At 35.8% G+C, this 16,307-nt stretch overlaps 1 protein-coding gene across 6 annotated transcripts in view; it reads right to left on the reverse strand.

Annotated features, from left to right (window-relative positions):
- LOC128252853 (tight junction protein ZO-1) overlaps positions 1 to 16,307 on the reverse strand; it is a 90,584-nt gene that overhangs the window by 48,674 nt on the left and 25,603 nt on the right. For all 6 annotated transcript variants that reach the window (XM_052980983.1, XM_052980982.1, XM_052980991.1 and 3 more), the window contains exon 2: positions 4,915 to 4,990. In XM_052980983.1, the coding sequence (XP_052836943.1) occupies positions 4,915 to 4,990 (76 nt within the window). The remainder of the gene's footprint in view (positions 1 to 4,914; positions 4,991 to 16,307) is intronic.

The raw sequence follows: 16,307 nt of genomic DNA on the forward strand, positions 1-16,307 counted from the left end.
TAGTTATGTTTTATTGTTGTCTGACTTTACCCCCTGCTTTGCTAGATTTCATGAAGCTCACGCTGCTTGCCTGCTTCTTCTATGCTAATTTCACATATGGCAAACGTTTTCTGAATTTTAACTTTTACTTGACTTCACTCTACTGGCGCCTCGACTTGGCCCTAACGGTTGTGCCACAAAAGTTAGGGAACTTCCTACCAATGGCAGGGTAAGCATTTTGACTTGGCAATTGCACCTCGTTTTTCTTACTCAGCTGCAATCTGCATAATTAACAGCTATGAAAATGCGACCTGCAATTTATGTGTCAAGTGAGCCAAAAGCAGCAAAAGATTTTTACAGCAAACCGCCCAAAAATTTAATAAATAAAGTCTGCAGGGTGCTCAAAAGTATATGCATTGTTGGCTAAATAATAATAATAACTGTTATATCATTTATATATATTCAGAAACATAGTTATTAATTAGCTGATGCCAAGAAAATATTTTTGTTCATTTAATTTATGTCTTGTTATTATTAGCCTTCAAGTTAAATGTGAATATTTGATTTAAAAAGCATATACAATATTATCATTAGAATTTTAGTTGTAACTTTACCACAATGTCTCCCCCTTTTTGGTTAACCATTTCCTCATATATCCATTTCGTTTTCCATTAACAAGTTGGGAAACATAGCTCCAACACCACCAAAGAAGGCAGTAAAACGGTCTCTACCTCTTAATTTACTTGTCTCTCATTCGGTTTTTTGCATTTCAACTTGGCCAAGGCTCGTGCCATATGCCCCCGCAGGCCATAAACGTATTTTTATTTATGCTTTTTTTCTTTTATTGTTGTGAAAGCGTTTTTGCCAAGGTGTGCTTAGAATTGAAAAAAAAAATCAAAAGAGTTAGCAACTTCGACCTGTGCCTGTTGTCTTTGTTCCAAAGAAAATGCTGCATTTAATAATGGTATGTTACATTTGTAGGTGGTCTTAGGCACAAAATATAAAACGAAAAAAGAAAAAGCCGATAAAAAATGGGGCTCTGGCAAAACGCCCACGAATTGTGCAAGGCACATTTCAAGCATTTTCCATCATCCATTAAAAAACCATAAAATATTTGGTCTTGGGTGTTTGATTGCATTTAAGGCGTAACCGGATAATGTGTTGCAATAGAAAATCCGATAAAGGATAAATGTTTAATTAGAGCGCTAAGTGTTGCCTCCCCCTCGCCACCCTAACTCACAAAAAAAAAAAAAAAAAAAACAATAACTTGATTGTCTTATTTCACATATTAATTTATCATTTATTGTCTTTTCGGTTGTATGACAAAACAAAAGACTTAGGCGACAAACTCGTTCCTTTGTCTTTCAGTTATTTTTTTTATTTGCATAGATTGCAATATTATCTTTGTCGGAGATTTAGCTTTGATGGATTATCGAGTAGATTTTATAGGATCGGAAAAAAAAGTTGTAAATAGTTTTAGGGTTGGATTAAATAATATGGGTGCCACATTTAAAGCTTGGGTAGAGGTTTTTAAATCAAGTACCCAAGTATTAAAAGGTACTTTTAAACTAGCAATTTGATTTTGTTGTATTTCTATGTATTTTACAGCCATTTAGAAGAGATTAATATCGTATCATTTATTTTTGTGCTCATATCTGCTACTAATTTTCAATAAGTAAGTCCACCAATTTGTATTCGGTCCTAACTCTGCCCTTTACCCTCAACCCTTTAAAAGGTCTTTATAAACAGTATTTAATGTTTCGTTTTTGATCTTCTGTTGCTGTTCCGTTTGCTGGGGCTTTGCTTTTGTTATGCTAAAACCAATTGGTGGCCACCTTTTGGTATTTAAACTTGACTTTAGCCAGCGGCAGCTAAAACAAACTTCTCTTTATTGTATTAAATGCTGGCTGTTGGTGGTGTTGTTATTGCTGTGTTTTATTTGTGCTCCTCCGTTGTTATTGTTATTATAATCTGTCTGCTCGGAGTCTCCCATCAAGACGTCACGTAATAGACGATCGGTCGGTCACTGGTTACACCTGTTTCAGCACCGTCTTTTGGGGTTTTTCTTTTTGTGTAAAATCGTGTAATGACATGCCAGCAGCAGGGTTTACGGTTACACGTTTTCCGAATCAATGAAAAGTTCATCAAACGCATTGGCATGCAACAAGTGGGAAATTTGCTGCTCAAACTATAATCTGCTAGAGTCTTTGACTCGGGTAGGAAAAATCACGAAAAATTCAATAGCGTTTAATTTGAGGAAAACCCATATAACAGCAGCCATCCTTTAAACGCCTTCTCTTTCAAAACCCAAATCGGCAATTAAAAACGACAAGTGAAAGTTTCCCTCGATGTTGCTCGCATAGGATATTTCGTAATAAAATTTCGATTAAAACTTGGTTTGATATTCGCACGTTTTGTGGTTTTCTTCGCTTTTTTTCCTTTATATGCTAATTTAAATGCGTTTCGTTGGGGCGACAAATTGCCAGTTGGAATCGTGCGTTTGTTGAACTTCATTTGCATACGTGAGCTGAACCAGTTTTGTGTTTTTGTTATGTTCCCAACGATTTAGTCCGATGAAAAGGTCTTCGATTTATCGAGTGGAAAGTGAAACTTATCCCAAAAGAAAGTGTTGCCTCCCGCGTCTTTCAGTATATATACACGATGACGGTGCTTCATTAAGTTGTAGGAGTTCGAAATGACTTGCCTGTTTGCTCAATTTGTTTATTTATCTAAATTCAAATGCATTTGATTAGTCGACAGAGATAATATTCTAATTATGGGCCAGAGTCACTCTAATGATGATGATTTAATTTATGGTTAAGTGGTCGCGATGACTTTTAACCTACGCCAATGCGAATCATAATGGGAACACAGATGCGGATGGATAACATTTTAGGGTTTGGCTTAAAATTTGGTTTATGGCCAAAGGAAATGTCACGCCTCCGCAAAAGGTGTAACTAAATTTAAGCTTTTAGAGGTTTATATTTTTGTTTGATATTTATACAAAACTAATGAAACGGATTTAGTAGTCTAAAACATTTTTGGTACCACTTTAAGCGAGGAAAACATATAATTTTGTTTAATAAACCTATTTTTGTTTGCTATTTCCACATTGTGTAATCGTTTTCCATCGGATTAAATTATTGGAAGCAATCGAAGAGCTTGAATGAACTTCTTACACGTTTTCGCCAAGCTTCGTTAGTGCAAAATCGTTTCTTTTTTCCACATCTTCTTTTGAGATCATTTTGTCGCCTCGATCTCGTTATGTTTTTTCTGGTTTTTTGTTTGCTCTTCCCAGGCAACAACTTCCACTTGAGTCTTCAATCTCAGAGTGAAATTGATATAGTATGGGAAGTTAATTAAGAAGAAGTCGTCGAAGAAGTGGCAGACATGGGAACTTGTTTCAGATATTGCATCAATTGGAAACCAGAAACCAAAAAAGTGCCGCTCACAGACATCAATACTATACATTGTACAACAACTTTGGCTACCTGTCTGAATATCATAATTATTTTAAATCATTAAACTTCAAGAAATCAAATCTCAACTACGTATCAAAAGTTAACCAACCAATGGCACAAGAAAAAAGCCGAAACAAGAAAATCCCGCAACGATAAGGAAATTATGTATTAAACACATTGACGATTGGACAGGCCACCACCGCCCGTAAAACAACATGATCTCGAGACAGTTGAAAAGACTGAGAAAAAAACTTAACAAGTTGCCAAAAAGCACAACAAAAAAAAATAACGATGTAAGGAAAATCTCGCCACACCAACCGAATTTGGCGGCTGTTTAAGTGAATTAAATATTGCGCAACATCTGGGGGGAATAAAAAAAAGCACTACTTCTGCAGAAACTTGCCCGTGTTCATTGGCCATATAAACGGTAACAACTTCGACGATCCGAATCTCTCTGACGTCTCCTCGATGTTTGTTGCATTTGTGGTCGAGCTGTCGCTCAATTGCAGTCCGCAAATGGCTTAAATGCGCGCTCATGACCGCAGGCAATAAAATAATTAAGACGAACATAAAAACGCGGGCAAAAAATGGCTGCATAATTCACACTTTGAGCTTGTTCCAATGTTTTGATCAGGTCCAAAATGAGACATGCCTTCAACTTTAACTAAATGGGCCATTTAGTGGTGAGAAATTTCATTTTATTGAAGGGAAAATAACTTTACCTAGAAGCCCTAGCTATAAAAATTTTTTTAATAACAGTGCTTACACATGATGTAAATTAATTTTGAACATTTAATAAAAGGGTTCAAAAACCGATTTTATTATAGCAATTTTGTAAAATTGTGTGGGACTAATGTATTACCAAATGTGTTTACACAACATTTTGGTAACTGAAGAAATGGTTCTCATTAGTTTGTAGAGTATTAACTTATTGTACCTTTAACTGAACGCTACCCAATAAATCCTTTAAACTTTCTATTAACAAAATATCAAAGAGCTTTTTACAAACGATTTCCAATCCAAACTCATTAAAGTTTCATCAAGCAATCGGCAAATTGTAGAGCAATCAAGCGAAACAACGATAATAACACCCAACTGTCGTCGCAGTGTTTTGTCAATTTTGAGGATTGGTCAACGTGTCGTATACACAATTTGCACAATCGGACGTAAACATTGCCACAGCACAGCACAGCACACCGCAAATGAATAGTAAGTGCAGCAGCCAAGGAAACTTTAAGTGCGCTGCCACACTGAGATTAGTAAACAATTATGGTTTTCGCGAAATCGCAACAAGCTAATTCTCAACCCCAGCAATTGGCGGCGAATAAATTTACTTGTAGGGCGTTAACCAGACAGAAACTGGAAAATTGCACAAGTTCAGGCCAAGAACTGGTAGTTGTACGCTCCTCCGACGTGGTAATTCATTTCTTGCAGATAAATCGGTTTGAACCCAAGTAAATTTGTGTCCACTTACTTGTCAATGTAATCGATCGTTTCGATTTCCTTTTGGATTTTTTCCACCTCGGGACTGTCCTCCAAATTAGCGGCATCTGAAAGGGGAAACAAAGGCAGCATAATTAGTTTACACTTCATATATGGTAGAACTTTGGCGTTGCATAAATTATAGTGACACAAAATTTATGAGTTGCATTCTCGGTAAAATGGTAAACACATGTCACATCCAACATGACCAACATAAATTATAATTAGCGTGGCAAAAAAAAGTCGCTGCCGAAAACAAGAACTCTAATGTAGGCAAATGGAAAACAGATAAAACCACGCACCAACTCAAACTCAAACTGAAACTCAAACTGAAACCGAAAAGAAAAAGGTGTACAAATAATCCTGTTTAACCTTAGAGTCACATGTTGGATATATACAGACTGTGTAGACAAATAAATCGTTGTTCGTGGCATGATTTACGAGACAGCAGCTGAGCGAAACATATAGATCACTTCAAATGCCGGCCGAATGTCAATCAACACACATATAGCGTTATAAAGAAAGAAATCGGATGGGGTATATATATATACACATATATGCGCTATAAAGACACCCTGACAGCCACTTTAATATTGTAGACCTCGCCAAAGTAAGTGAGATCAAAGTGATAGTATTCATTTTTAACACGCAAAGAACAAATATGAAGCACACACATGACAAGGTAATCAAATTTACAAATGGAATCGAACAATGCACACCATAAACAATTTAAGTAGATGGATCAAAACTGTTATTAATTTATTCATTGTGTTATCTGCAATAGTATTTCTTTGTGTGTACTAAATCGCCAAGAACTGGTAACTGCTTTGTGATACCAACAGACAACTTGGCACTTTGTACACTGCGTTTCAGGAATTTAAGGCTGACTTATTATTTAAAATGATACATGTTTTGGGAGTTCTCATTTATAAACATAATTTCTATTATATCTATCGCCTGTATTTCTATTGACGTTATTTATTTTTTTGCAATGTTTTTTTTGTAATTTAACTTTACATTCTTTATTCTTTTTTAGGTTTGTGGATAGGTTTGATTTTTCTACCAAATAATTGGCTATTGTCTAACTTAAATTCGCTGAAACGCACTGTATTTGACATACACTTAACCAGCGACTTGGCCAAATCTAGGCAAGTCATTTTCGGTCTTTGAAGTCAGGGGAGCGTCACTCTAAGACAGACACTTCAAGTTCAATTGAAAAATGCGGCAAAAATAAGAAATGAGTATAAAGACCAACCGCATTGCCAGACAATGGCAACTCGCACACTCGAATGTAAACAAACGGATTGAGGCTAGACTTGATCTGCGCCAGCTGGTGCGATAGTTTCAGACAAGTTTCTGATTATTCTTGGGGCTCTACATATATATGTATGTATGTACGATATATATGACAGTTAAGAGACTGTGTCGCGATCGTGTCTGAAAACTAAAACTCCAACAGAGAACTTCCAGACATGCAAAACTTCATGCATGCAAATTAGTTTTTGAACCTGTTGCAATTTGTTGTAACCCCCCTGAAGTATGGTGTTCCCAGGCGGAATGCTAATTGGAGAGAACGGGTGGGATGGGAAGAGTGGGGAGTCTGGATTCTGGAATGAACTCATGAAAAATAGTTCGCAAATTATAATAAGTCCCTAGGTACAAGTAAGTACAAGAAGCTCACTCGTGCATATCCTAGAGACATGCGTGAGAAAATCATCGCAGAACTTCTCACGGTAGCAACAGCGACTGTAAATTTATGCAATGCCAGAAGCGGCTAAAAAGAATACAGTCGATAGACCTTGAAGTTGCAACTCCTGATGGCCATTGCTTGATTTTATACTTGTAAATTACCCAGCACAGATGAAGATGCTCTGCCGTTGGAGAATGTGTGGCAAACAATGTTTTGCAAGTGACCGCAGGCCGAGTTTGGCACGTTTTCAGTTGGTTGCCTCTGATCGCCCTGAAATTATGTTCATAAAAGTTATGATCGGAAAAAGTGTTGCCATTCAGCCAAGAGCGATTGGAAGGTTAAGTGCAGCTATTTTTATTAGGACCATAAAAGCAAGCACAATTCTGTGGTGTTATTTTAACAGCAAAATATTCGTTTTTCATATTGCATAGGTTAAAATTTTGTTTTTATTTTAAGCATTTTAAATAAACTTTAAGTATACAATCTTAATTTGTTTATTATTTCCACACATTTTACTCCAGTAAATTACAGTTAACCCACCATAAATGGGTTATTATTTTATTGCTCAACACGGACGAAAAACTCTTTCTGCGGTTGGTCTGACGTTTTAATAAAAACGAAACTTAAGCAAACAATGAACTTCTCGCCATCTTCAAAGTTGCTAGTAATTTCCTCCAGAATTCCTGCCACAATTGAATGCAAATAAAACCGCAGAAGAACAGAGATTAATGTTAGAATATGGAAAAATTACGAAAAAAGAAGCAGTAGTCGAAGAGGAACCCAAAAGAAAGATAAATGATGCGGCAGCGGGCAAAGCGGAAGCGGATATATCTTAGCCAAGTTACGGCAATTTGTGGTTTTAATAGCTCTTCGGTCTGGTCCCCATAGAGTCTCCAACGGTTTTATGGGTTCTGTAATTGAGAACCCAGAACATGGCACTAGACACCTCATGCCGGGTGACAAATGGCGGGGAAGACTGAGGGAAAGTGGCCTCCTATTTCTCCACTTAATCGCCAAACACTTTTCCCATCTCCTGCATCGTGACGAATGTTGTCCGATAAAATATGCTAATATTTTTACAAACCAGCCAGAGACAAGTAGCGAAATGGTTGCAGTGGTTGCACAAAGCACAAAAAAAGTTAAGAAGTTTACAATTACTGCAAGTAAAAAAATGTTTCCAATGGCTAAATAAATCAGCGTGGGAAAAACACTTTATGCCAGCGAAAAAAGGAGGGAAAAATCATGCAATGGAAGCCCCCAACAATTATCATACATTTTATTTGACAAATTTAATGCAATTGGCAGCCAATAACAAATATGCTATTAAAGGAAACATGAAACGGCAAAAAGTCAAATAAGTCCCCCAAAAACGTTGTTGCTACCATAAAAAAAAGACAAACAATTGTCGCGACAGTTTCACCCGAGTATCAAGTTACCCCAGACAGTTTTATGCACAATGCAAAGAAATAATGAGAAATATATCTATATATATATACACTCGACAACAATTACAATGTTTAGGGCTCAGAGAAAAGCCGCAAGTGACATTATTTTTGTATTTTTCTTTGGAGAAGCTAAGGCGATTCAAACAGACCCCCAAGCCCGTTCAAAAATTTATTTGGCTGATTTTCAATTGTGTAATGTCTGCGAAGAGTGAGACAGAAACGAAAATGAAAGTAGGGATTAAGTGCGTGTGATATACGATATTGGGCTGGGGTTATGGATATGGGAAATAAATTGGGCTGGGAAGCTTTTGGACAACAAAAGATATGTAAGAAAAAAATCAAAGCTTGGGTAATATCAAAATTTAAATATAATAAAAAAAAGCGAGCTAAAAATATTTTAAACCAGTAATAGTTATTTCTAGATAGTCAACCAAAAGCCCGTTTTTTTAAGCAAAAACTTTAACACTTTTTTAAAGCTAAGTTGAATATTTTTTTCAAACCATAATTATCTCATTAATATGACAAACCAAAATGCACAAAAATATGTTTGGAATGTTGGCGCATAGGAAACCGCTTTACATCTAAAATTTTCCGCATAACTCTCGAAAACATCAAATAATTATAGCGATGCTTGAGGTTGCGCTATGTAAATATTTTGGAAAGCGGAAAACGCACGCTTCAACGATTTATCAATGAAATAATGACCCCTCCAACGGTGTCAGTCAAATAATTTAATTTTGATCCCAAGCTTAACATAAAATTTCACAGAGATTAACATTCGGCGTTCACAAAGTGTTGCAATGTCAGAGTTGTGCCACCGAAAATGTTTAAACTAAAAAACTGGGGATTAGACATGAGAAATACAAATCGATCTGTGTTGGCTGCGTTGACTGACAATTGATTCAGTTTATGTATCAACACAGGAAAAAAATATTCTTAATTTATAATTATTATTAAAAAAAATAAGGAACATAGTATTTAAATAATTTGTTTAATAAAAAATTAAACCTTATAAAGACAAAGCTATTTTTTTGACTGTTTCAATATTTGTTTAAGAATGGTTAAATTTAATTCATTAATATGTTCTATCAAAAACTATACCAATACTACTATACTATTTCACAAGTATTCCTATAATTTAAGCCAAACACAAAAATACAATTATAAAGTTAAAGTTTCTGTGTGGTAATACAGACAACAATATAAATTGTGTACTGATTGCGTGGCAGACTTGTCCCTGACAGTCATCAATCTGCGTCATGTTAAACAATTTTATTATCATTAGATTCTAATTTTTTTCTTGTTTTATTATTACAATTTTTTGAGTTTCCCTTTGAATAGCTGGTGGCGGGGATTCTATTCCGTCTTTTCAAGTACAATTCAAATAGAAAAACGCACAAAAAATACATCAAAAGTCAATGCTGAGTGCGCTCAAGTGCGGCAACTCATCAAAGTAGCGACTGGAATTATGAATGAGCTGGCAAAGTGACGGGTTGTACGAGTATCTCTTCTATATCTGCGTGAATGACAATGCCGATTTCTTAAATCTCTATTTTTAGTCGGCTTCGATCTGAAGGTCAGTGTCTACTAGGCCTAGGAAACCATAATGGATATCCCAATTCGAAAACGAAAACAAAAAGGTAAACGCAAAGTGGCGATTAATTCGATGGCACTTCCATATTTGTAGGCATATAATTTTGAAGAGAGACAAGAAACAACAAAAAACAATATACTGAAGTTAAAACTAAATATATACGCAGGCATAATAAATTATAAACAAATTGAGCTTGAGCTTTAATCTGCGTGTGGGATTTAAAAAAAAACTGATGACTGTAAGATATTGCTTTTGGGTTACTTTAAAGGAAACCAACTTATAATTTTTAAGCTTTTTGAAGCCAAATTTGACTTTGATATACAATATAACATATAATTAACTTAATTGTGCCGCCTTATTTAACACATTTAAAAATACTTATGCATGAAAGTAATATTTCCGTTTCCGATTGAGGAACAGATATCGGAGCTTTTGAAACAGAAACTATTATTTTCCGTTAAATTTTATTACCCGAATAATAGTTCAACACTCCGATTTTTGGCAATAATAATTTCTGCCAAAAAAATTGTATGATTCATGAAAATGAACATTGTAATTTAAAACCACTTCCGGCGAAAAAAACATCTAGGTACAATAATATAATGCGTAGTTAACTTATTTCAAAGTAAACTAAGCAATATCTTATTCAGCATTATTATAATAATTCGTATACAACGTTTTTTAACATTTATATATTTTAAGTTGAGTATAAAGAGCAAATAAGATTGCCAGCAAGCGTTAAACGGAATTGGAGTTTTGCAGAAATATGTATTTTAGAAATAAAAATAAAACTTTGGCATAAGCGTTTCATATTTTTTTCGGCGACATCCTTTCTTGGCGTGGGTTTAAGCGGAATGAAATTCGACTGAGACGCAAATGCAGTGAAGCGAGTGCATCTAAAGGGGATATATCGGGGTAAAAGGGGGTAAATTGCAGGCCAACAGCTGCCGACGACAAATTTCGCATATTTGACTAGAATTTTCAACAAAATTCGCCCCAAACTTTAATATTGCAGCCGAAAAAAAAGAGGGATGGATACGCAGGTCGCTGAGTGTGCGAAATGGTTTGCAAAACCGTCCAAGGGTTGCAGATTGTACACACAGAAAAAGGTTTCAAAATAAATTTAACTTTTATCTAAAAATTATTTATAAAAATACATATTTGATTATTATTACCAAAGCACAAATGATAATTACTTTAATTCTGAAAAGAACATAATCACGTAGTTATCAAAATTATTGGTTAGAGAAGAGCATACGTTTTGCTTGAAATTTTTGCAATGCATTTTTTCAAGTGCAAGGGGAGTGGCATCCATGTGCTGAGGACGTCGGGGGAGTATCAAATTTCCTTCAAAATCATAATGAAAAAACGTTATTTGCCTTTAGGCTGAGCTGAAGGGCAGAGAGGCACCTGCCATATGGCCTTTCGTCATGGAGTGTGCGTGCCATGTCCCTTCACCTCCATGTTGTCCTCGAAATCCACCCTTTTTGGAACCCTTTCCAAGCGAAAAGCAAAGCAATTACAAGTACAAACAGATACTGGAACCGAGCCCAGGACACAAAACACTTGTTGTAATGTCAGCTGTCAATAGCACGAGTCGCCTCGAATTGGGTTTCATTTCAAAATCAGAGCAGGAGATTCCAGAAGCGATTCGCCGGCAATTGGGGAGATTTTTACACAACCCTAAGCATTTGCAGTCTGCTGCAGACTGTAGGGAATAAAGCTGGGGAATATGGATTTAGTATGGATGTGGCTCTGCCAATTTAAATAGTCTGGAAACTATATTAATGTAAAGTGTACTTTGAAGAAACAAGAGATTTATTATCTAAGATACATTAACTAACAATAAGATTAAGCCTAAAGCTATTTAAAGTAGTAACTATTACATTTAAAAGCCCGCAATGAAGATCTTCACATCATATAACACCATTCACCCAGAGACCTATTAGAAATTGTTATAAAGAAATCATGTTGCACTTACTTAGCCTCATATTCTCACGCAATTATCTTGCTCCCCTTTCTCTGTAATAAATGCATTCCCTAAGTGGAAGCTTTAGAATCGCAATATCTCTATTGCGAATAAAAAATGGCAAGGCGGGGAAAAAACATCATAAGAATGTGCAAAACAATTATGACAATTCTTAACCCACTTTCAGTGCAGTTCCGTTCGGTTCGGTTCGGTTCCCCTTCATTCGACAATTTCTACGCAATTTACGCGGACAACCTCAAAAAGCAAATTCCATCTCCAACTCGGTGCCATCAGGTCATTAAAAGCAAATTTCCCCACTAATTGCATTGTGTAGGCTAATTTTTTGTGTATTTTTTTTTCCAAAGTTTTCTCTATTGCATTGCATTTGAACTAAAAAACTGGAACGTGCGAAGGCCTATGTAGAATAGGGAAAACATAGCAATGGAGAGTCGAAATAAATAAATAGTCGGTAGTATAGACAGAGTTCCATTGATCTCGAGTTCAAGTTTCCTCCTATGAGCTACTGATTGTAATTAACTCAACTGCAAAGTGCCGCCAAAAGTTGCACACGATTTGTGCTGAACAAATAAATAAATACAGCGAAAAAAGGAGAAGTAGGTTACCTATAATACAACAACGTTTAAAATACTCTTCAAATTTTCTTAATAAGTTGAAATCGACGAGTTTTAAGAATCATTTTTAAAGGGAATATTTAGATCTAGAAAACTATTCATTAATCTCATTTCTGAATTCCTGAATTGGAAAATAAATGTAATATAACATAATTTAGACTGCTAAAGAATGCCTGGAAAATATTATAAGTTTTATTTAACAACAGGAACTCATTTCAGACAATTTTTACCGAACCTATTTATGTTAATAAAGAAAAAAAAATGGTCAACAAAATTCTCTAATTCCCCTTTGTTTTGAAACTATTAAAATTCCAATTTTAATAGTTTCGAAACAAAGGTGATTTAATGATTTTAGTACCCCCTTTTAGAGTACAAAAACGAAACCAAATTCAAAGAGAAACGTTTACGGGGACAGCAATTATGATGGCTGTAGCTTTGGTGGCGGCTTCGGCTTCGGCTTTTGTGACTTTTGGGGCTGACTTTGGTGACTTGGTAATTGTTTGAGTTAATTGCACTTGGCCGCTTAATTGCAATTCAATTGTCATGCCACCATCGGAGTGTGTGGCAAAATCGTGTGTTGTAAGATGACTGCCACCCAATTGAAGGTTACAACAAAAACCGACATCATGACGAGTGTCTCCGCCGTGTGTGACTTTGATGCATCGTTTTCCATTGAATATCGAGTGATCCACAAGTGCAGGCCATAAATATGTATCGGCTGATTTAAGCACATATATAAATCTTTATATATGTTGTCGTACACAAAGGCGTCGTTACACGTTTGCCTGTCTTAATGAGTCTCAATGGTATTGAATTTTTATTTGAATTTTTGTATTTGCACATTACGAATGCACTTCGATCACTTGGCGAATTTCATTAGAATTCCATTGTTCAATTAGCTATAAACGCTTATGTAAACGTGTTAGGGGATTTATGAGAGTTGAACTAATGTGAACAGTATTTCAGATCGTTTTGGCTTGTTTTGTATGCCCTTCTGCTTAAATTGGACCACTAAATCTCTACATCAGATCTTAATTTCTCCAACACAATCCTAAATATTTCAATGACAACAATCTGCTCTTTTTCACTACAAAAATTCCAGCGATTCAATCACGAACATCAAACACTTGTCAAACGATTGTGACAAAGTGAGTGAAAAAGCCTGTCCGCTTCTCCTTCTTTCAAGTTGTAACTCGGTTTGCAGGTCAACTATTGAGCTGAGGCAAAATCAAAGTGTAACCAATTACAGTGACTAACCAACTTGAGTCGGAAGAAGCCATCAGGGATGGGAATCGGGTTTGGGGATGCGGCTGGGGAAACGGCAAAACCAGTTGGTGGCATTCTGTGGCGATTCCTTGGAAAATCATTAACGTGTCTTAGCATAAATAATTAAAAAATCAAGCAGCTCGGTAGACGACTGACTGTACCCGTCAAGTCAACGTCTTGTTTGTTGGCCCGGCCATCCCCACATCCTGGTGCACGTTGAAAGCCTTTCAGCAGTGCCAGATACAAATGTATCTCAAGCTTGTCGTTGCTCCCATTGCAGCAATTACACATAGGAGATAGATAGATAGATGGACAGATGGATGGATGGTTACAGGCATTACGCTTGTCAATATGATGGGCATGTGTTTGAGATTGACATCCCGTACACAAAGAAAAAATTAAAGTAGGATTATCTTTAGTCGCTTATCTTTGGAAATCTATTTGTTCCACTAATTAATATCTTAGTCTTTAAAGGAAATTTCTTGTAAATTTAATATTGGTATTTATAATTTATTTTAGTCCCAAAACAATTTTCTTTTGTGTACTCAAAAGTCTTGGAGCCCAGCTTACAGTTTGTGAGGTCTGCCTCGAGAAAGTTAACCTCAAAGTCAGGACTTCAAGAGAGAGCCTCTGGACCATCATTGGATATCGCATATCCAATGCGGTTATTGTGGCAATCGTATAGGAAAATCAAAAGAAAGAAACACACGCGCAGGAAAAAGCGAAACTGAATTAATGACATTGCAGATTAAAATCTCATAGTCGGCTACTGATTCAAACGGAAAACATTCGAAAAACAATAAATCGTACACAAATACATAATTTATCTACACTCGTAGGGAGACTTGTTCCAAATATTTATAATACCACTTAGTGCCACTGTCTAATGCACCAAATAAATCAGTGCAAATATTTAGCATTCGTTTAGCACTCGGATACAAACATACTATACACACGAGTGTGGCAGAAACCAGCCATTCTAAGCTGACTCACAAACTTGTCTTTTGCACGCTCCCACATTTAATAAATATTTAAGCGTTTTTAATCTCAACAGACTGGGGCACTCAAACACATAGGCGTACATATATGAACACAAATCCAACCTGATCTGCACGCAAAACCGACGGCTACTGTGTTCAGCTCCACTGATTGCTTACCTTATTTACAATTGTCTATACTACTATCCTATTCACACTATATCTCAGCCTGAACATCTTAAAGTTCGCTGAAAAGTCAAAGGAGCGCTTGCACAAATATTTTCCCTTCGTGAGTTGCGAATGAGTCGAAACAATAACGCAGTGTACGTACATATATGACTAAAGTTAAGTCAATAGATAGGAAATCTTTTCAAATTGGTAAGAAAAACACAGAATTAAAAAAAAAAGTTTGAAAATTTATAAAATTAAATTAAGATTGATATGATTGCTGGTTAAGCCTAAGCATCGTTATAAATTATTTGTATATTGTAAAGTTTATTTCCAAATTTTATTATTTCACTTCCAAATATTGGTAAATTTATGGAACACAGTTCTAGAGCATGGTAAATATATTACTTAACTTAGGTCAAATAAATGCCCAATAGAGTAAATGTATATTAAGTATAAAAATTAATATATAATACCTTACTAAACTCTCATTAACTACCGATAATCAGACTCAAAAGGTAACACATTCTTAAACATGTCTTTAAAATCCATTTACAAATATTTGTTTTAAAGTTACAAGCTTTGCAACTTAGCCAAGCGACCTTCGATATATTTTTTTGTTTCTGCATAACATTCAAAAACAACTTGGACAAGAGAAACATAAGGAGAACAACAACTGGGAATTATTTATGTGGGTGAAGTTCTATGACAGGCCGACGGCCACTGGCGTTGTGTTAGTTGTCAGACGGTGTGCGATGGCCAAAAGTGATTTTAAAATTGAAACTCAAAAAGCCACAACCAAAAATAACAGAACTGCTGTATTCAGCCAGCGGCACGTTTTGCCATATAACGTCAGAATAAGAAAACAATAAAAAAAAAAAAACAGATCAAAAGGGAACTTCTCATATGGCGGCAAGCCGAGCCATTCAAATGAAGTAGAAATAAAAGTTGTGAGAGCTTAGCTCTGGCTCTTTGGGTTTGGCTTTCGAGGGATTTGGCTCTTAATTTGGTTTTTTATCTTTTTATTTCGCTGCGTTGGCTGTTTCTGGTGCTAATGAGTGGAGTTTTAGTTGCTTATTTGGTCCGTGTCCGGGCTAATAAAATGTATGGGGTGTTTTGTTATGTGTTAAAAAATATTCTGTTCTCCGTCTTTTATCCGATGTGGAAGCGTGCTTAAAGGTTTGCATGTGGCTAAACCAAATGAATCGTCATTAGACCGGGCTTAGGCAAATTATATGATCGATGTCGGGCTGAAAATCACGTAAGCCCCATTAAATAATCAGCGCAAACAGGAATGACAAGTTTTGAATTTCGTCTTCGGACCCAAACGAAATAAATAGTTGGGGCCTTTTCTCTCCCATAAAAATCTACGATGCAAAAGTGTCAAATATTTTTGTTTATTTCACTTGCTATGCCCTTCACAAATTACAAAAATTCGTTGGGATTTTAAGGCGCCGCCTAAGATTTCTATGGGTCATCATAAGTTATGACCAGTTGGGTAAAGACGAGCCCCCATTTTTAAAAAGGTTATGGGTTATGGCAGAGCAAGTGAGTTCAATGATTGTAAAGTGAAAGTTTTAGGAGAAATTCCTTTACATTTTAGTTTAAAGAAAATGTGAAACTAGGCCCAAAAAATGTTTGGCA

The sequence above is a fragment of the Drosophila gunungcola genome, chromosome 3R (genome assembly GCF_025200985.1).
Source record: "Drosophila gunungcola strain Sukarami chromosome 3R, Dgunungcola_SK_2, whole genome shotgun sequence".
Classification (NCBI taxonomy): Eukaryota; Metazoa; Arthropoda; class Insecta; order Diptera; family Drosophilidae; genus Drosophila; species Drosophila gunungcola.